Genomic DNA, 22,362 nt, shown 5'->3' on the forward strand with positions numbered 1-22,362 from the left:
TCAGCTTCCTAACACGTGTACACAGTACCCAAACCAGACAAGCAGAACTGCACTTAAATCCACATGGGGAAAGCAGAGCTAGGTGTTATATAAATGCAATAAGAGCAAGATTTTAGCCTCAAAAGGTTTACAGTAGCTAAACTGGAGTCACTGGTCATAACCAGTGGATGAAACATGTAGTTTGGACATCATGGTGTACTATTAATAATGTCAAGTACATAATTGTCAACAAATGGATGTTAGGAATTCGGAGCCTATTTACAAAGACAATGATGCAAGGTCACCCGTGCAACCAATTTCCCCTGTTCATCGAGGAGCACATAAACCTTTTTTTATGGCTTTCTGAATCTGCATAATGTAAAATGCCATCCCCGAGTACGCCAACCTTCCAATCAATCAACATTTTATTTTACCACCAGGTTCTGTGAACAGTTCTGTGAGAAATGCCAAAGAAACATCTTAGAAGGACACAAGCCAAATACATAAAGATGCATGCAGGGAACATTCCTGAGACCAGAATTTTGCAATTTATTAATGATATATTGATGTATTAGGGCGGGTTCACAACTGCGACCTGGTCTCTGCTTTTAGGTTTCCGTTTTCTGCTCTAGCGACTGGACAGGAGATGGAAACTGGCAGTCACTTTTCAAAGCCATTCATTTGAATGGGTTGGCAAAGTGTCTGCCCGTGAGCGTTTTGTGGTCTCTGTGGCGAAACCGTTTTTTTTTTTTTTTTTTTTTTAACCGAACACAAAGTCGGATATGCAGGACTTTGTGTCCAGTTAAAAAAAAACAAAAAAAACTGTTTCGCTGCAGAAACCATAAAACGCTCACAGGCGCTCACGGGCGGACACTGTCTACCGGGTTTCCGTCTCCTGTCGACAGAAGACGGAAACCTAAAAGCGGAGACCGGGGCGCAGATGTGAACCCCGCCCTTACCAAGGAAATCTATTGTATCTTGGTAGTAAGTAAATAAATATGCACAAATGTAGCAAAGCTGAATTTGTCATTTGTTGCGTGTGTCTTAGGCTTCTTTCACACATAAGGACCTATTCACATGGCCATGTCTGAACTTGGTAACACAGTTTGTGTGACAACGCTGTCATGTATAGGGAAGTAAAACCAGGCACTTCTGTAGACTAGTTATTTGATAGAGTATTTAATAAAAGGCTGAGTCTTCATGTCACGAGTTTTATGTTCAAATTCACCATTTTGGGGTAAAGATAATGTTTTAATTAGTTTTTATTAACATTTTTGGGGGGCCATGTGAAAAAACCCACAATCCTATCATAATTTTTTGACATGGCAACTTTTTCCGGCAGATCATTACGCTTGCAGCAATTCCATATTTATATTGGTTTTATTATGTTTCATCACTTTTACAAATAAAACATCACTTTTTGAAAATGAACAATTTTCCTGGGGGTCACAGTATTCCGATACCTATAAATTTTTTTGGGGGGCATTCACATGGAGGAAGTTGGCGCTGATTCTGGCACGATAACTCGCGTCAGAGTCCACGTGGAGCCCATTGAAATCAATGGGAGGCTTTATTTCCGTGCGGATTCTGACGCGAGTTATAGCGCCAGAATCAGCACCAACTTCCTCCGTGTGAATGCTCCCTTGCTGTTTTGTTGACAGAGATATGTAAGGTAAAGTAGCTTCTGTTTTGTGTCCTTTGGCATTTTTCATCTGCCCAGCTGCTAGTGTTTTATCCTTATATGTAAATTTTTGTACAATAAAAGATTGATATATTTTACCATACTATTGTGATTGATATTCCTTGGGGTGTTTCTAAGTTAGCGGTTTAATGGTACCTTTGTGGTTAATCCCCTGGTTTGTTGCAATTTTCCATGTATGACCTTGTTATAACATATCTGTCCATATCCCCATATTCTCCTTATACACCAATAAATATAGTTCAGTACCAAAACTATAATATAAACCTAGTAGTTCCCGCTTGAGATTTAACCCTGAAGGGGCCTGTAACCTCAAATGATAAATCCAAAAAGCCTCCTTAAGAAGCTGTACCTCCGATTCCCCCCTCCATGGTGAATTGCTCACTCTCTCCATTCTAAATGCCATAGACAGAGACCATGAAGAAGGCGGCACTGGATAGTTTTCTCACAGCATTGGGGACACCCTCAGTGCTGTTTCAGAGCTGGGGAACTCCCCCAGTGCTGCGAGAGAACTAATTAGCATATGGATGAAAAGCAAGATATCTAAGGAACAGCAGCATGTAGAAGACATCTAAAGGTAGGGGAAGAATACCCTTTCTTAAGGCTATTCTGACATGGGTTTAGCTTAAAAATGGATTCTAATGATAGAATCCCTTTAAAGGAATTGGAAACTTTCAGACCAAAATTGAGAGACATAGGTTATTGCTTGTATATTAAAAAGTACCATTTTCCAATATACTTTCGGCATTAATACCTCACTGCTTTCTAGATCTCTGCTAGCTGTCACTCATTCTGATTATTAGAGATGAGCGAACACTGTTCGGATCAGTCGTTCCGAAAAGCACACTCCCATAGAAATGAATGGAAGCACCTGGCACGTACACTTTGCCGGTCACCGTGCCAGGTGCTTCCATTCATTTCTATGTGAGCGTGCTGTTCGGAACGGCTGATCTGAACAGTGTTCGCTCATCTCTACTGATTATCTCTAGATGGTGGCCGACAGCATAGCGCAGCAGTGACACATCCTCCCTATCTTCCTATGGGACCCCATTAAAACTGGTGATTGGTGGTTGCAGGAACCAGTGAAATTGTAGCTTGTTCCTGCAAGCACCAGGACGTACTGATGCTGTGCGCGTCGGTGGGATCCTGCAGAGAAGAGTTAGCCCAGTCCAGTTGTGTGCTACAAGGTGGCAGGTAAGTAAGTACACACACAGACACATACACTGAATTTTACCCCCAAATCTTTCAACTTCCCTAATGAAAACTGCAATCCCCAGCAGCTGCAGAACCTCTTTATCTGTTGAGAGTTGTAGCTTCTTCCCTTCTCCCCCAGCCAATCAGTGTATTGTTATGCTGGTGTCTGCTCTAAGGCTAAACTGTGTGTGCAAAACTTAAAAAGTCACAATTTTTTTTGCAGAAATTTTAACATGCACAAAAAACTTGTTACTTTTTTTAAAGGCTTATACACCAGTTGTTTTTTTTTAGTAAACAAGCTGTGATAAATCACCCCCATAGTATTTATACTGTACAAAATGGATGCATGATATTCAAAAAAAGGTCATGCATCCTATATAATGCCAAGCATACTATTTGTATAGTATAAATACTATGGGGCTGATTTAAAGGGGTATTCCCATGACGCTTGTTCACTAACCTGCAGGCTGTTCTGCTCTCTTCACTTCCTGCTTTTCTCAGCACATAGGTGGGCGGGGTTTCACTTGCACGGGATTGATTGTAAACGAATTACCACAGTGTGAAGCTGATGTAGCAGAGCTGGATTTGAGTCAGTTTGAATTACATACAGAGGTAACAGACTCCCTATCTCAGCCCTTATCAGTCAAATTCAATTAAACCGACTGATAAGAGCTCAGAAATCCCGGAGCTCTCTGAGAAGCTCCGCTACTTAAAAGACACAAACAGCTCAGAGCTGCTCCCAGCCCCTCCCTCCTCCTCTGAGAGCAGGCAGCTACATCACTTGACAAATGAGCAGATAATCCCAAGGGCCATAGAAACGGAGTGTAAACAATTAAGTGAATAAATTAAGACAGCGGCCAAACAAAGCAGTTTTGTTAAAGCAATGCATTTAGGAAAAGTCTTAAATCCACATAAACTAGCAGTATAGATAGGATCTTTGTAATGGGACAACCCCTTTAAAGTGGTCCTTTCATGTCCTCAGGCACATGCAGTTTTATATACCACTAGATAGCCAACAGTGCAGTGAATTCAGCGCAGTCGGCTTTCCCAGTATGTGCCCCAGGGCAGTAGATATCGGTGCGGTTATTTTTAGCACCAATATCTCCCCACATCTAAAATAATGTTGGCCCTTCAAGGTACCCCAGGAGGCTAAAGTGGCCCCCAGTGAAAATGAGTTTGGCACCTCTATACTAAAAGTAATAGAATGAATAAGCAACAAGCAGAGTTCTAGAAACTGTGAGAAACTGATACAGAAAGTATATTGGAAAATTGTATATCTTTTTTATCATACGAATAATATTTGCCTTTCAATATTGGTCTGAAAGTGCCAACCCCTTCATCCACACAGAAACCACCAGCCAGATTTTATTTTGGAAAGCCTCAAGAACATTTCGGGTATCCTTTACATAACCAAGAATCCTCTAAAGAGTAAATCTAACCATTCAGATGGACTATCAGTCACGCACCGCATTTCTCACACTTCTGGTCACATTGGTGGTGGATGGATGTCTTTATTTCTGTGTTATAACCAAGGCATACAACATAGAAAAAAATTGATTGCGCTACTTGTAAAGTGTCAATGTCTCCAATGTGAAGCCCTCCTCAAGCAACCTGTTCAGTTTAGAACACAGATGTAAGATTATATTTCTGAGGTTGGAAAAATTAAAAAGATACAGATATTGTTTTAAAAAGTCTCACATGGATAGTTACATGGTGCTCAGAGTATGGCACAGTAGCAGTCATCCTAGAGATCACAGTATAATAAACCAATACGTTTGGTTCTAACTTAGCCGCACTCAGGCCTGGATATTGGGTTGTCACATGGATTATGTTTCTTCTTGGCATTGTCTCTTAGTTACATAGTTAGTATAGCTGAATAAAGATTTATGTCCATCAAGTTCAACCAAGGAATGGGAAACAGCATGACAGTAATGGAGATTACTTCCATCTCTAGCACTAGTGCGCTATAAAAAGTAAAAACTACACCTTGAGTTTGTATAGATTTGAACTATAATTTGTGTCAGGCAATCTGACATAAATAATAATAAATGTGTTATCCAGTGGGAGGTCGTGCCCCTCCAACTAATCCCCACCCCTCAGACTCTTCAAAAAAGTGACAAGGGCAGCCAAACAATTATGCAAATAGATTTGTTCATAAATTTGCAACTTTTTATGCCAAGTGATAAATGATGAATTTCCCTTGTAGACATTTTGTTGTAGTCTTTTTGGGATCTAGATAAAAATTCTTGTATGTATTTTATATTTTTTATGTGGTGGCATTCTTAGTCATAATACATGATACATAAATTGCAAGCATAGATTCAGGATATCCACGGCACAGCTTCCTCTTCTCACAGTTCCTGCACACAAGACTTAGGGTGCATTCACATGGAGGAAAATGGTGCTGAATTTGCTGTGGAATCCGCATCAGATTCAGCGTTGAAAAAAGTCTCCTATTGACTTGAATGGGTTCCTTTTTCTTGCTAGCACCACACCATATTCAGCACCATTTTCCTCCGTGTGAATGTACCCTTGCCTGCTCTCTTCTCGCTCCAAGCAACATCCCCAAATGCAACATACTCATAAAAGCTTTTCTGCTAGTAAATGTAATAGTGATTTTATAAAGTACTGGGCTCAAAAAAAACCTGACAAACTCAGCACTGCTACATCCATGTGGCAAAGCACAGTCTCACAAACAGAAATATGGAGCCTGTGTTATCCTATTAGTGTCATGACAGACGTAGCAGCTACCAAATTTGGCTGACACTTCGCCTACCTGTGGTGGCCCAATGTTTTTATGAAGCCGCGGATAATACCAATCGGTCACCACGGGCAGCGTTTCAGTCACTACATGTGCCATCAGTCATAGAATTGCAGGGTTATGGGGAATCAGAAAATAATCCATAAGAAAATTAATAATTACCTGTGATCCGATTGATGAATAGAAAGAATAACACCTGAATTTAAAACAGTCTGCTTCAAAGTCACCAGCACAGTGAATTCATGTTTATTCCTCAGTTTCTGAAAAAGTTTTTCTGAGGAAGCAGAAGAAGCTTTTAAATTTCTTGGAGAATCTGGAAAAGAGAAGAAACAGATCATTTTTATTTTTACATGATTTCATACAATAAACACGATCAATAATATAAAATTCTCATTTACAATGGCTGTGTTGATAGAACAACTACAATATTCATGGCCCTCAGTGGTAAAATTTACATAAAATATTGATAACCTGCTTTTAACCATGCCACGTATATATTTAATAAATGATTCATAGGTCCTAGGTCTAAGCAATAAGATATACACATGCACTATACATGGATGGAACTGTCCTTGTCTATATCTCTACAGTATACAGTAAGGGCTCGTTCACACTGGGCAAGAGGGGGCGCATTTTGGTGCTGAATCCACCCCCTCACAATAGAGGTCTATGTAGACCACTAGCTTACTATTTTCCCCTTGAGCAGTATGTTCCCTCTCATGGAAAAAAAGAAGCGAGATGTCCTTTCTTCAGGAGGATTCCACGGCTGATTCAGGTCCAGAGACCGCCTCAAGGCAGCACCCTCCGGACTAGGCCCATTCATTTAGGCCTACTCCGGAGCAGGAATCCACGACTGTTGGAAGCCTCGACAGTTGCGGCAGGCGCATTTTGGTCCTATTCTGACGCGGCTTCCCGATCAGAACCAAATTCCGTCATGCCGTGCCCCGTGTGAACTAGCCCTAATACTTCAGGATTACCAATCTTAAGGCTAGTTCACAAGGAGCAATCCACCTCAAAATCCGTCCACCTTACAATAGAGGTCTATGTAGACCGCTAACGTTCTTTTTTCCACTAGCAGTTTGTTCCCACTAGTGGAAAAAAGAAGCGACCTGCCCTTTCTTCAGGCGGATTCCGTGATTCAGCCGCGGCGTCCGCCTCGTGAAAGCACCCAAATGAATAGGCCTAATCCGGAGCGGAAAGCCGTGACAAGATGCCAGTGCACTGCTGGCAGCCGCGACGGAATGTGTTCACGCAGAACCCCGAGTGAACTAGCCCTTACAAACTGAATGTTCTATATAGAAGCAACAACTTTGGGGCAAATTATTGCAGGAGAGTTTTTTCCCTGCAGAGACTTGAAATATAAAATAATAATAATAAGAAGAAGAAGAAGAAGAAGAAAAAATTACATTATGCATCATCACCTCTCCATCTGACCAGGGATCCAGAGTATTTGTTTGGTCACCACTAGAGATGAGCGAGTAGTATTCGATCGAGTAGGTATTCGATCGAATACTACAGTATTCAAAATACTTGTACTCGATCGAGTACCACTCGCTATTCGAATGGAAAAATTCCTCTCCTACCTTTAGAAGTCTTCTCCGTGCAGCGTCCCCGCGGTGTCTTCCAGCTCTGAATTCACTCTGCCAGGCATCGGGCCTGGGCAGAGCCGACTGCGCATGCCTGCGCTACAAGAAAATGGCCGCTTTGACTGTAAGGGGCCATTTTCTTGTAGTGTAGGCATGCGCAGTCGGCTCTGCCCAGGCCCGATGCCTGGCAGAGTGAATTCAGAGCCGGAAGACGCCACGGGGACACTGCACAGAGAAGACTTCTCGGAGGATCCAGCCCGACCCTCACTCGTGGACTTGGTAAGTTCAATTTGATCGAATGTTGCCTACCCCTGAAACGAACATTTTTCTCCAATAGAGTATAATAGGATTCGATATTCGATTCGAGTAGTCGAATATTGAGGGGCTACTCGAAACAAATATCGAATATCGAGTATTTAACTACTCGCTCATCTCTAGTCACCACCAATGAGAATAAGTGCTGATGTGCTCTTTAAATTATACATTCACTGACTGGCTACATAGCTCACATGCAGGTTCAATGTCAGGGAGACCAGGGAAGTGAACAGAGACTCTCCACTGGATCTCTCACAGAATAAAAAGAAAAGTACGTCCATTTTTAATTACTAAAAATATTGATGACCTATGTGAAGAAGAGGTATTTTATATCAGATTGGTGGGAATCTGACACCCATCACCATCATCAATAATCTATTCTCAACAATAAAATTAATTTGGAATATCTATTTAATCCTGTCACTATCTAAACACGAACGTGTCTCCTAAATAGCTACAGAGAAACAAAGATTTTTTTTTTTGTTGAAAAATGGCAAACAAAATAAAAATCTGATCAATCACTAGTGTATAGGTCAGCAGTGAAGGCTCTTGAGAAGACGTTTGTTCCAGCCAAACATAGCACAAACAATTATGTGCCCATGTGGCTATGGTTTCCAAACAGACTTATTCACTTCAGGGCTTATTCACTAATATATTATGTAATTATAAAACATAAAAGAACTGATAAAGCATAGAATTCATTGATTTTAGTCGAATCCTAACTGATGAAAGAAAGACAATTCTGTCATTTCTTAATACCCATAGGGATGACTTGCTCAAAACATATTGAAGAAATTGATCCTCTGTAGAAAATAATGAAAAAACAGATGACATGCCCCTAAACAATTTATTATCCTAGGTTAGTTTATGAGATGAAAAGAATCCGGTTTAGTCAAAACATACAAGGTACAATACAGTACATTTACAATATATTATGTTACTATGCACATATATCTCCTGTAAAATAACACAATATAGAAAACCAGCTGCTAGGCTGTCATGAAGTCCACAGGAAATCAGTCCAAAGGTTATAGTAACAGTTTATAGTATGTTCCTATAGCTTGCATCATATAGAGGATAACAAATTGCTCTTTTCTTAACAGCAATGGTGTTGGATTTTATTTATAGGTACTATCCCCGTTTCTATCAGATGGGTGACTTTGGTCATTCAATGAACATATGCCTGCCTATTCTGGACTGTAGCAGATGTAATATCATGTCTCCCTTGGATACCCGTACTGTCAGTGAAAAGGTCAAGATGGTCAATATTGCTCATTGAACTCGGTTGATCAATGGTACCTTTCATATAATTCAAAAAGGACAGCTAGACAATAGTTAGGACAGGAAAACAATCTGCTTAATTTCACTGATCGAGCGCTGTCAAATATAGAAGAGACTATTACTAACAGCAAAATCATTTGGCTCAATATCGATCACCATAGGACGCTATACAGTAGTAAGTGAAGTGCTTGAAATGATCTAAAGTGTATCGTATTGGGAGCGTAATAACCACACATAAACACATGCATCAACTGGATCAGAATAACTTCATGTGTGCGCTCAGTCCTAGATGTAGAATTGCCAATTATTGTTGGAAAAAGCAATATACGTGTACTGAACATTTCCAAATCTGTGTGGCACGTAAATCTCTTTAGTTAGTGCCATCACTCCTTATAATTGCAATTCTTTGGCTTTCAATGTCAATGTGAGGAAACAAAAGCAAGTAAGAATTTGAGCGGCTTCACTGACAAGTTAATTACCAGCACACTATGGGCTCTGAATAGGAAGTAGGCTGAGATTATCCTAATGCAAGGTTACACAGAGGTTTAATTAATCTCTGTTTTCCAAAACAGCAGTCTCCTTCATTACAAATGTACCTTGTACTCGGTGACCCGAGCATCTTGATGCCTCCCTAGAATGGTATTATACACTTGGTGGCCATACTAGTGAATGTGCAGCTCATTAGAATACACTGAACTCTGTGGATTGTCCATGGATCCAGTATAAGACAATGAGAACTTCATGACAAGAATCCTAGATAATAGAAGTGACTATTAAATGGAAGGAATGTGACTATATAAAAGGGATACGCATAGTAATAAACAAAACAAAAAATCCCATATCCCACTACTATCATCAGCCTTTATATACAAAACCAGCAGTTCTGTGTAACAGAAATGTCTACATTACATGGAGTGAGAGGCAGTACCGTTTCAGTCTGACATGGTAACTTACACAGGACTGCTGCCTCCCCCTCCATGCAAAGCAGTTCTGTGCAAAATTACTTTAGACAGGACTGTTTTACATGGAGAAGCTAATTGTGCTGGTCTGACCTTCTTGTATTGACTCAGCCTAGATCAGATCTGGGCATTGTACGGTCCGGTCCGCAGGCCACATTAGGCCCTCTAACTGTCTCTGACCGGCCCACCTAACTTGTAGGATAAAGGTAGATACCAAATGGCAAGTCAGCTAAAGGACCTTTGATGACTTCATCAAAGGTCCTTTTGCTCACTAGGATATGATAAGACTCGTTAGTGAGCGGAGACAGACACACAGGACAGTGTGTTTGTGTTACACAGAGAGAGCAAGCTGCTGGAAATGGAAAGTGATTGAAGATAAGGAGTAGAGCAGAGACAGTATGTGTGAGCAAGAGGAGGGGACTGGGGGCAGAAGTAGGGGGCAGTTAAATTGAAGGCAGTTGGAGGGGGACATTAAACTAGGGGGCAGATGGAATGACATTAAACTGGGACAGCTGTAGTGGAATATTAAACCGTGAGGGTAGCTGGAGGGGGACTTATGTGCCTGTAGTTGCCCCCAGTTTAATGTCCTTCTCCACCTACCTCACTGTTTAATGTCCCCCTTCAGCTTCCCAAGTTTAATGTCCCCCTCTAGTTTCTGTTAGTTTAAACTGGGGCATGAGGAGAGAGACTTAATACTGTGGGACATTTGGAGGGGAACATTATAATGTGGGGGCATATAATGTTAGGGTGGCTGTAGGAGCATTATACTGTGCGGAGGCACATGGAAAAATAGATTAGAATGGGCAGGGTCAATGTTGAAGTGGGGGGAGCTAAATTTGCCACGGTGTGCATAGCCCTCTAGAACCGTTTCAATTTCTCATGTGGCCCCATGGGAAAATTAATTGCTCTGAGCCTGCCTAGAAAATGGGACCACTTTTACATTTTTTTCCTGGACCACATAGTCTCAGTGAAGATAAGAGGAAAACAGTGTTTACAAACATCTATACTATTCATCTATGAAAAGTGATTTTATAGTTGATGGTATACTTCTAATCACCATGCAATAAAATAAACAATCTTATGCAGATTATATATTTCAACTATATTTCCCCTGTGAGACCACTTTTGAGAGATTATTGGGGCTCATAAGTAGGGTTGAGCAATCGGGATCGGAAAAGATCGGATTCCGATTGGCGATCGAGTAAATTTCATGATCGCGATTGGAATTCCGATCCCGATCTTTTTAGGCGGGATCGAGTTCTGAGGTTATTTCCCACAATGCTTGGCTACTGGCCAAGCATTGTGGGAAAAGCTAACAATGTTAGCTACTAGAGATGAGCGAGTACTGTTCGAAACTGCCGTTTCAAATAGCACGCCCCCATAGGAATAAATGGATGCAGCTGGCACACAGCCTGTGCCGGTGACGGGGCGCTTAACCCCCTGCGCACTGGCTGCGTCCATTCATTCTTACAGCATAGCAAGGAGGAAACAGAAGAGTAGATAGTATCTACTCTTCTGATTCCTCCCTGCTGCAGGGAAGAAACAGAATAGTATAGTCCACTAGAAACAGAATAGTCCACTTACCTGCACAGATCCGCTGCCGCTGTCACTCCCCGTTCTTTTCGGTCCGTGCGCGCCCCTAGCTTCCCAGGTTAGTGTTACAGACCTAGGAAGAAACCGGGGCTTGTGGCTTAGGAGAGTGTGGACGGCTACTGGGAGGGGAGACGTGAGTGATGCACTCACGTCTCCCCGCCCTGTACCCACCCACACTCTCCTAAGCGACAACAAGCCCCATCTACTCCCAGCATCTCTAACACTAGCCTAGGGAGGCAGGGGCACGCACGGCGCTCTTAAGGCCAGTAAATGAGGGGGAAGATGATTTTGTATCTTGATGGGTGAAGTGAATGACATCTTGATGGTAATGGCAGCTGTTAAGGCATTGGATATATTAAGCACCAAGTTAAGTTTCAATTTTTAAAGGAGTTAATGGGGGAATTTATTAAGACTGGCATTTCCTATACCAACCTTAACCAAATTGACTGCTGACTAAAGATATGACAGAGTTACTAAGATGCTCTGACTTTTTAATAAGTGGATGTTCACACTACCGTTATTACAGTCCATTGCTGTCATTTGTCATAGGATGGGAGCAATGGATATTAAGAGTAGTAGAGTGATGGATGCAGACAGAAGAACCACTGATTAGAATGTAAAAAGAAATGGCCAACATATTCTTCAGTCATGTTTGCTTACTTTTGCAACAGACGAAAATAAGTCTTATATGCAGAACTTTGTCTTCTGTCAGATAAGTAAAACAAAAAAACATGATGAAAACTTTCTTCCTTGTATTTTTTTTTTTTTTACATGGGGTGTTGTCAAATACCAGAGAGAAGGGGCTTTATCTGCATCTGTATTTTTTTTTCCATTGTTCTCACCCAGTGATGGATCACAACAATGGACAATAAATAACAGTATTGTGCGCCCACCCTCAATCTCAGGTAGTCCTGTGCACCAAAACTGAAATGTACACCAGGCCAGGGCCAATGTTGATCTCATCTTTAACTCACAATACTTTCCTGGCATGAATTATATTAAATCCCATGCATCAAGGTGTCCCCATCCAGGTATGTTTTGATCCCTGTCCGGCTCCACCCACTGTCTTACAAAATGGTGAGCAGCGCACAAAAAAAAGCAAAGTAGTACATCTTTGGTGCAAATATGAGCAAATATGACATTCTGTTTTCTGGCACACACATTTTAGTTAATTTCCCCAGATATGCTGGAAGTGGAAAAATGGGATAGCATAAGGATGTAAGTGACTTTGAAAAAAAAAACAAAAAAAAACGTTGTGATTAGAAATCTGGACCGGAGATCTCTAAAATGATGGGTCTTATGGGGTGTTTCAGGAATCAAGTGATTGATACTTACCAAGTGTAGAGACTGGGGCCGTCCCTGTTCACTTGATCAGTGGGGGTTCCAGACATCAGGCCCCGCCACGATCATAAACTGATGACATGTCATAGTAATAGATATGATTGCCCATTTAAAGGGAGTCTACCGACTCCCCCAGGGATATTTAGCTATCATCACCATATTATAGAGCACATTACAGTGATAAACATTATACCTTTTTCATATAGATAACTTTTGTAGTTTTGAAGAATAAAATGTTTGAAATCCAATTCAAATGAGATAGTTGGTGCACTGGGGGTGGGCTTTCAGCTCCATGGAGCACTTCTCTTTTAACACAGAATTCTTCCACCTGCCTGCCCCACCTGATGAAGTGAGATTTGATCCTCCTACTCCTAGATCACCCATCCTACTTGAGCAGCAAACGAAATGCTCCACGGAGTTGAAGATCCGCCCTCAATGCACCAAGTAACTCGTCTGCATATCACTTTAAAGTTGTTTTTCTCCACAACTACACAAGGACTGAATACCCTGCCGGAAGATCACAGGTATCTCTTTATTGATAACCTGTATACACTTGCAATGCGCATTTTGCAGAATTATTCCACTTAGTCAGGCACCATATCACACTAGCGAGCATTCTCTCCCCCTTGTCTCTACCACAAATGTGGCATTCTTAACAAAGGTATATTGTTAATTACTGTAAATTGCTCTGTAATGAGGTAGTAGAGGTAAAAGATGCTTGGAGTATGTGATACACTCTCTTTAAGGATTTCAGATGTCTAATATGGAATGACATCCTATAATATGTGCAAGTTATTTCGAGGAGATGGATGTAAATAATGCATGTGGCCTCAGTTGCACTCCCAAACTTGATTCTTTCATGTATTAAGATATAATTACTTTGGGTTTGTTGCTGCAGAAACTCTGTAAATGTCACAGTCTCAAACAATATGAAGATTTAAAGGTGTTGAACTCTCTTACGGAGCTTTCAAATAGGTAGCACTTAAAAGAGAATATGTAGGGAAAAGACGTCAGAAAGCTAGGATTTTTTCCTGTGAAATGTAAAGTAGTGATTCTGCCATCAGCATGGTAAACCTGTATATACATTTACATAAACTGTGGTGTAAGGCAGCATGATCGGCATATGTTTAGAAACCTCATAAACTGTATGAACATAGTATTGCATTGTGCACCTACACTATAAAGTTAGGCCCAATATCAAAATATACTGGGCAGCCCCATTAGAAGTATGGGGCCCCTCTATAGCCATCTTCACTGATAACTTAGGAAAAAAAATTATCACAAAGCAAAAAAAAAAAAAAAAAACATCTTCACTGTGTCCAGACAAATTCCTGACAATATATTATCCCCCTGTAAGCTATTTCATCAGGCAAGCAGTCCATGGATACAGATGTGGTGAAGCTAAACTATTTGGCCAGTTACAATGGCTCACTTTTTACAGATATTTAATGCTATAGGACTGCTGTGGTGGAGACCCAACACCGAACTTCTCCTGGTGTAAATTCACTGCCTTTTTTTGCAATTGCCACTGGGGAGCTCAATGTAAAGAGTTTTTTTTTTTTACAGCTTCCACTGAGTTCAATAGCTGCATGAATCCCTATGTACTGTGCTCCCGTGGAGGTGGCTATAGTCCAGACCAGTTTTATAAATTATTATATAAATAGAACAGGAAATTCAGAACTATATAGAAAATTATCAACTTATTTATGCCAGTGCAAATATACATTTGTTTGGTTGGCACATTGGACCCATCCCAAGGATAACTAAATAGGACTAATGGTGGAAATAGATCTTTATAATAACTACTTCACTGTGTGTGTATTTACATGGCTATCTGCATCTAGGTGATTTGTAAGATGGCTGCCTGTCTCTAGGTGATGATATCATGTTGATAATGTTAACTGAAAAAACAGAGGAGGCAAAGGGAGAGGAAAGTAAGACCTGCTTCTTCACAGAAACTGATAGACATGATCACAAGATGATGCTGAGCTATTACTGTATATAGACTGACACATGATCACGCTGTAGTAATACTGTATATGCATTTACAGAAAGGATGATGAAAGACATTGACCAACAAGTTGCTGAGATAATGTTGTTGTAATTTTTGTGTCAATTGTGGGTAGTTTAGCAGCTTCCTGGACTTAAAAGGAGTCTGTCACTGCCCCCAGCTACTTTAAACCGCTCTCACAGTGCTGTAGAAGAATAAAAACTATTCCTCTTTTTTATGCAGATTGTGAGCTCTATATAGAGCTCACAATGTACATTTTTTTCCCCTATCAGTATGTCTTTGGAGTATGGAAGGAAATCCATGCAAACACGGGGAGAACATACAAACTCCTTGCAGATGTTGTTCCTGGCGGGATTCAAACCCAGGACTCCAGTTCTGCAAGGCTGCAGTGCTAACCAATGAGCCTCCGTGTTGCCCCAAAAACTATACCTTTCTTAAGTTTCATAGGTCCAGGGATGCATAGAAAAAGCACTTTTATTCTTTATTCAAATGAGGATCTTGGCACACAGGGGGAATTTTCTTCTACTACTGAGCTCTGCTGCATCATCACTAAACACCCCCATCCTGTATTCAGCTCGTTCCCCTGGTCACTGTGAGAGTCTTCTGACACTAACAAGATCAAATCACACTACACAGGGGGAGGAGCTGAATATAGGTTTCTGAGTGTCAAATAAACAGCATAGGAGCAAAAAATAAATTGCTTTATTCAGCATGTAAATGATAGCAGGAATGAAAATAACAAAGAACCTAGCCCACAGACATGGTAGTACCTCATTTTGAGAACCCTGTTTAACTTGAGGGAAGGATAACTTTATTGAGGTTTCCCCTCAGAAATCTGGATCACTCTGAGCTCAGCCAAGATCCTTTTGCATTACAGTCCTCTTGGAGACAAACTACTTATCTGTCTCCAAGTGGTCTTTAGTCCACCTGCTTCCTGCAGGTCACCAAAAATACTTTCCTACAGTGAGCTTTCCCTTTCTGGAGTTCAGTCGCAGGATAGGTCCCAAGATCCAATTCAGCCCTGTTTTTGGGTCGCTTTCAAACACCCTTTAGGTTCACACCCTCACATTTTGTACATGCACTTACAGACATGATGTTGAGATGATGCTGTAGAATATTGTATATATATTGTCAAACAAGATGATATGGTGCTATTAAGGTAACTTTGTATACCTTCCGCTGCCCTATAAACTACTATTCATCTGTTACATACTGTAAGCCGATGGCTGGTCAGATAATGGAGGGGGTGTAAATGTCACCCAGAATACTCAGGTGGGTGAGATGAGAAACTCCAGAAAGAATGTTTCTCAACAGATAACTATTGTCTGTTGAGTGTGATTTCAAAGTTCTGTTTATTGGGCTGCATTTTTTAGGAATGGCAGTGGGACCTGCCATTCCACCCCCCTCCAGTCCACACTTTGTGGTTGTTCTTGCAGCAACTCAGCTGTTGAGAGTCTCCTCGTCAAGGGAGCTTAAGAAATTGCTCCAGCAGCAACACTTTGGGCAAAGCTTGGCTGGAGAGCCAACAGAGAGGTCATATTTTTGGAGCTGTGTCCTGAGTGATTCTTCTGGCTTTTGATTTCTGTTATTCTAGGTGAGGTAACCTATTCTGTGTTTAGTTAGAGCTTAGCCAGGCAGGTATTTATTTTTGTATTGTTTCCTTTTGTTGCTACACTATCTTTTTGAGTGAAAATAAACTCTACCTTTGTTTTGGACTAAAGAATCTGGACTTGTGTGTCTATGCCACCCCACCTAGCAACCCCAGACCCTGACAATACCGATATAGTTTATTGAATTCCAGGGCTCACATTAAATGTCTCCAAGTCTCTTAAAACAGACAAAGGATAAAGCAGATAAGCTTCAAAATATTATATGATATAATGTTTGTGTAAAGTATATTGTGTGTTTTAGACTTTACCAAAGTCTGATTATAAAGTGAATGGCTTGAGTACTTTGAAGCCTCCTTGACCCCACTCTACTTTCAAAATAATGCCAATTCATCCTTAGAAAGAAGAAAAGCGTCTTGGCAGCAGTCAAAGTGTCATTGCTCCTTTCAGCCCGTGTTATTAATTACATTTCTATAAAAATAATTGAAAGTGGAGAATCTGAGCACAAAACATGAATCAGGTAGTTCTATATAAAACGGTCATCTCACATTTTATTACTTCTTAAGCAACAGACTGTAGATGGAGGAGGTTTGGGATTAGAAAACACCAGGATTTTGTATGTGAAGGAAGAGGAAGACACAATGCAACATTCAACTTCAGTTATGTGATACCTAATGTCTTATACTAAAAAGGGTAGAATAAATATAGTTAAATTATTCCAAATATATTACATACATAAAAAAAGCAGTAATACACATTATCAGTAGCTTGCTAAACTGTATCACGTGCCAGTGAAGTGTACTTGTGAACTTAAACTCTATTGCCTTTCTTGGTTCATATCTTAGGATAGGCCATACATTTTAAATGAGTGGGGGTCCAGTAAATTAAAATAATAGGTTTTCAGGTTGGCCCAGAAAATATGCAGTGCAGGAATTTTAAAACATGGTTCACGTCTTCATTGGTGGTGTAATTGTGTATAGTTAATTTTATATATGTACAAAGTTCACTTATTACATAAAGTCGTCACATATTTAGGTCAAAAGACTATATGAAGGAGCTATTCAAGCCTAAATAGGAATCTAGTTTTGTACCAAGGTATGTTATCCAACTATGCTACAGCAATAATCAGTCTCGTAGGATGGACTACAACTTGATTGTAGGAAGAAAAATAAAAAGTCATATTATGTATGTCCATACTACAAGAACACCAGTGACGCTGGACACTAAGAGCAAGCTGTGGCCCATTGTGAAAACACAATCTAAAACACATATTAATGGTGAACAATGCAATAATTTAGGTGCCTTATGTGTATAAGACAATAGAGTCATAATCGTTCTAAACTTCACAGCATCATATATTAGTATAGTGCTGTCCGTTTTGTTAAGAGGACTATGTTTAAGATGGGAATTATGGCCAAAATGCATGGACTGCATTTCTCACCCCAAATAAAGTAGTGTGAAAGCCCTAAGGCTTGTCAGACACATACTTAAGCTAACTATTGGCACACCTTTAGGGTGAGTTCACACGGAGTAAAGTGCCACATGATGTGGCACGTATACGCCGCGTGAGATTTTGCGCGCCGTATATGCTCCCATTGATTTCAATGGGAGTCGGGATCACAGGCAAATTCACGGCCGCAAAATAGCGCCGCGTATACGATCCCGGCTCCTATTCAAATCAATGGGAGCGTATATGGCTTGCAAAATCTCAGCGGCGTATACGTGCCACATCACGCGGCACTTTACTCCGTGTGAACTCACCCTTATATCTGTATGGCCACAATGCTTTCGTAAAGGAGGAAGGGCTTTCGTGAAACTGTTACCACAAAGCATACACATCTCTATAATGTCATTGTATGCTACAGTAGGAAGACTACCTTCATGGCTGACTAATCTTAATCCCTCTTTACCTCAGTACATACAACACAGGTTAGCCATGACAGCTCTCTTCCATTCTTACTTCTCTCTGTTTGACCATCCATTATCTTGTCTGGTATTCTTTGGCTGTTCTCGGTTTTATTTTGTCGGTTGTTTGATCAATTAGTAGGGTTTATACTGCGATATGTTGCAATTGTGAATTGTACGACAACTTTGTTACTCAATTTTGAAAAAGATGTAAAACAGCCCCTTACCATAAGGGCATTTTGTAAACCTTACGTGTGACAACTCTGTACTATAAAAAACTGGAACTGCTAAGAATGTATAACCTGATCAGATAATGTTTTTTGCACTGCTTATACCCAATAGTGGCTTGACATATAGCACTCTAGTCAGTCTACTGTAGTCTAGATCCCTATGCAGATATGTCCAGCCTTCCACTAGTCTCTTGTCTCTTGGTAGCCATGATGCCATGACACAGAGGAGCATGTGACCACAGCAGTCAGACCCGCAGGAGATCAGTTAGACAAGTATAATTTTTTCTTATATTTTTGTACAGCATTCAGGGCCGTTTCTAAAAAAAAATATTTTTATTCACCAGAAAATAACTTTAATAATATTGTAGCATTACCTGCGGTACTGTGTTCCAGTTCTCAACAGCTTTGAGTTATGCCTCACAAAGATTTACATAACAAATTTCTGCATGGGCTAATCGTATGCCATATTGTGAAAACCTGCATGATGTATTAGAATATAGCATAGAAATTGTCTTCGGCGGTTTTGAATAAATCATAATAAAACCGTGTTCCCTTTTCAGCTTAATGCACTTTTTGCTTTCATTTACATAGGATTAAAGTTTTCTAGAAGCTTTTACAGTACAATACTTTCATTTGAAAAGTCTATATACTGTCAGCTACGGTAACAAAACTGACAGCACAGTTTAAAATGTTGATTCATTTTGAGAACATTTCATAGAAAGAAAGAATGGTTTCCTGTAAAAATTTTCATGCAACATATGGTGCTGATATACAGCAATTCTGAAGGACAGACTGTCCTATAAGAAGCAGTACTGAATTGATCAATATGTCTGACATATCAGAAATGCTGCGTAGCAAAATTAATATGATAAAATTAAAGATGACACAATTTCAAGTTTTCCCTAAAACTCTTTAAATGATACTTACAAGCTTTCTATCACTATAAATTATTAGGGTCAGGGGATAATCATACACATTAGGGAGAGTGTATGCCTACATAGGCGTACGGAGACTTACAAGTCATTCCTGCTCCGCTAGGGATTCTAGGTAAAAAAATATGCAAATCTATTCTCCAGGATGTAATTAGGAGAACAGTGCCTCTGTATGCTGCCCTCTAGAGGGCAGCCCCCTTAACATCATGCATGACTCAGTTAATAAGCCTACTGACATGATGCGGGGTTTATTGCCAAATTAGTATTTCTATTCCAAAAGGAACAGATTCCCAGCTATGGACAGCGCTGTTTCGGTCTTTTGGACCTAGTCAGCATAGCGCAGGGATACTAATTTGGCAGAGTGAGAGACTATAGACCAGAGTCAGGGGATAATCATACACATTAGGGAGAGTGTGTGCCTACATAGGTGTATGGAGACTTACAAGTCATTCCTGCTCCGCTAGGGATTCTGGGTAAAAAATATGCAAATCTATTCTCCAGGATGTAATTAGAAGAACAGTGCCTCTGTATGCTGCCCTCTAGGGGCAGCCCCCTACAGCGCTGTCCATAGCTGGGAATATGTTCCTTTTGGAATAGAAATACTAATTTGGCAATAAACTCTGCATCATGTCAGTAGGCTTATTAACTGAGTCCTGCATGATGTTAAGGGGGCTGCCCCCCTACTACTACTGCTAGCTGCCAAGGCTTATGGCCAACAAAGAGCAACTGTATAACGGTATTATTTAGATATTGTAGGGAGATGATATTTTGTTAACATATAGACTGTGGAGTTGATAGAAGAGGCCAAATTTGGGTGGAGTCAGAGTTGGAAAAAAGTTACAGGCTCCAACTCAGGATTCAAAATAAAATGATAAATTTTTTTAATTACATTATACAATTATTGGTATTGTCTAATACATTAGATGTATGATTTGCTTCATATTTACTTTCATAGGATTTCATTCACTAGCTTTGCAATGAATTAGAGATACTTTACTGCTTCTGACTGACCGTGTCATTTATGAAAAGAGTCGGACCAGGAGTTTGAGTTGGGCTGCAGAAAATGCATCAAGAAGTTGTTGCTGGAGTCAAATTAAACTTTACATGTGTGAATATAATAATGATATATCTAAATAAATACAATATTAGAATGAGCACAAATTCAGGGCATTGGCATTCAGTTGCAGCTTTCTAGTGCTGACTAGGTCCAGATGAATTGGCCAAATCAGAAAGGAGTCGTGAGTGTGATATTATCCGTCTGATTTAGCTGTGGCACAATCGAGCAGGATGCTTTTTTTTTTTTTTTTTCAGTGTTCAACTGTGATCTCTGCCTCCCATTGAAAAAAATGGGAGGTAGAGTCTGGGTTGAATCTACCACTGATTCAGGGGGTGAAATCGCCCCAAAATCAGCGCGAAATTCCTACGTGTGAACGACCCCTTACTGTTCCTTTCATATGTTCACCAATTTAATTACATAGAACCTACCCAAGAATCCTATGTTGGATACAAGTCAAAATATTAAAGAACAATGGATAGAGGCCACATAATATTTCTTAGTTTCCACTATATGTCACGTGTATAATTATGATATTTCTCCTATGAAAGTGACGTTGATTATAAGAGGATGCAGATATGGCTAATTCAAAGAAATTTGGCTTAAAAACGGTTTTTGGGACATGGGTTTTCTCTTCTGAGAACCTACACGGCCATGTTTTTCTGTTTCGATCTCTAAATCTGTTTTTGCTTTATCCTCACTTTTAACCACCTGAGACAGTTTTGTATAAAAATTCCTATAACAAAAATGAAAATTATGTGAAGAGGAAAAAATAAAATCAATAGAAAAGAATAGAATTAGGACTCCAAAGACATACCGATAGGGAAGTTAGACTGTGAGCTTTACAGTATATGGGAATATGCAGAATATGTTGGCGCTATACAAGTATACAAAATAAATTAAATTTATTTACCCTCAAGGGGAAATTAAAGGGGTTGTCCCATCACAAGGATCCTATCTATACTGCTTGTTAATGTGGATGTAAGACTTTTCCTAAATACATTGCTTCAGCAAAACTGCTTTGTTTGTCCACTATCTGACTTTATTCAATTCTTTGTGGCCACAGCCCTGACCTAGCTGCTCCTGAGTCAAATGATGTATCTGCTGCTCTCAGGGGGGAGGGGCTAAGTGCAGGGAGCGAGCCTGTGTATCTAGCTAATCCTGTGTCTACACCATGTGACCTAGGTCCTGCACTCAGATAGAGGAGCTGCTTTCATTTCTTCTGTTCTCCCAGTTATCAGGCTAGCTAATTCAATTGTGTTCATTATGGCAGAGACAGGCAGTCTCTGTATGTAACACAGAATGGAGTTGCTGCTGCCTGTACTTCATAGTCCAATGTGAGTGGGCGGAGCTACACGTGAATTTGGGGGGCGGAGCTAAACAGCAGGTTGCCTGTGAAACCCCGCCCACCAAATGATGCAAGAAACCAGGAAGAAAGAAGATTTTACAAGAGTGAAGACTGCTGAGTATGTGAGGTGGGAATACCCCTTTAAGTCTTGTAATAGGAGGGACACTACATACTTCATATATAAATAACCTCAGACAAAAACAAAATATACATAAATAAACCATAAAAACACAAAGTTGAAAACTCCAAATTAATCCCCAATTATGATTCCTCATCCTACTTTGCAATAAACCAATAAATAATGTGATAGCAGTGGGCAAAAATGATCTTCTAATCCTTTCGGTACTGTATTGGACAAAGCAACCACGGATTGGAGTTCTGCATGAGAACACTCAGTGACAATAGATTTGTATGTAAATGATCTATCCCTCATACCAATATGTTATGCTGTCCACAATCACATGCTTTGTCCACACCAGCCTTGGAGTGTCTATTTATCCCATGCTGTCAGTTATAACACGAAACACAATCTAACTATAATGAAGGCCATTAGTCTGCATATGTGTT

General features: G+C 40.2%; 1 protein-coding gene across 1 annotated transcript in view; it reads right to left on the reverse strand.

Moving 5' to 3' along the window:
- Window positions 1-22,362, reverse strand: part of NELL2 (neural EGFL like 2) — a 218,757-nt gene that overhangs the window by 159,953 nt on the left and 36,442 nt on the right. Inside the window, exon 3 of the mRNA XM_075274344.1 lies at window positions 5,796-5,946. Within this exon, the coding sequence (XP_075130445.1) occupies window positions 5,796-5,946 (151 nt within the window). The remainder of the gene's footprint in view (window positions 1-5,795; window positions 5,947-22,362) is intronic.

The sequence above is a fragment of the Leptodactylus fuscus genome, chromosome 5, assembly GCF_031893055.1.
Source record: "Leptodactylus fuscus isolate aLepFus1 chromosome 5, aLepFus1.hap2, whole genome shotgun sequence".
Classification (NCBI taxonomy): domain Eukaryota; kingdom Metazoa; phylum Chordata; class Amphibia; order Anura; family Leptodactylidae; genus Leptodactylus; species Leptodactylus fuscus.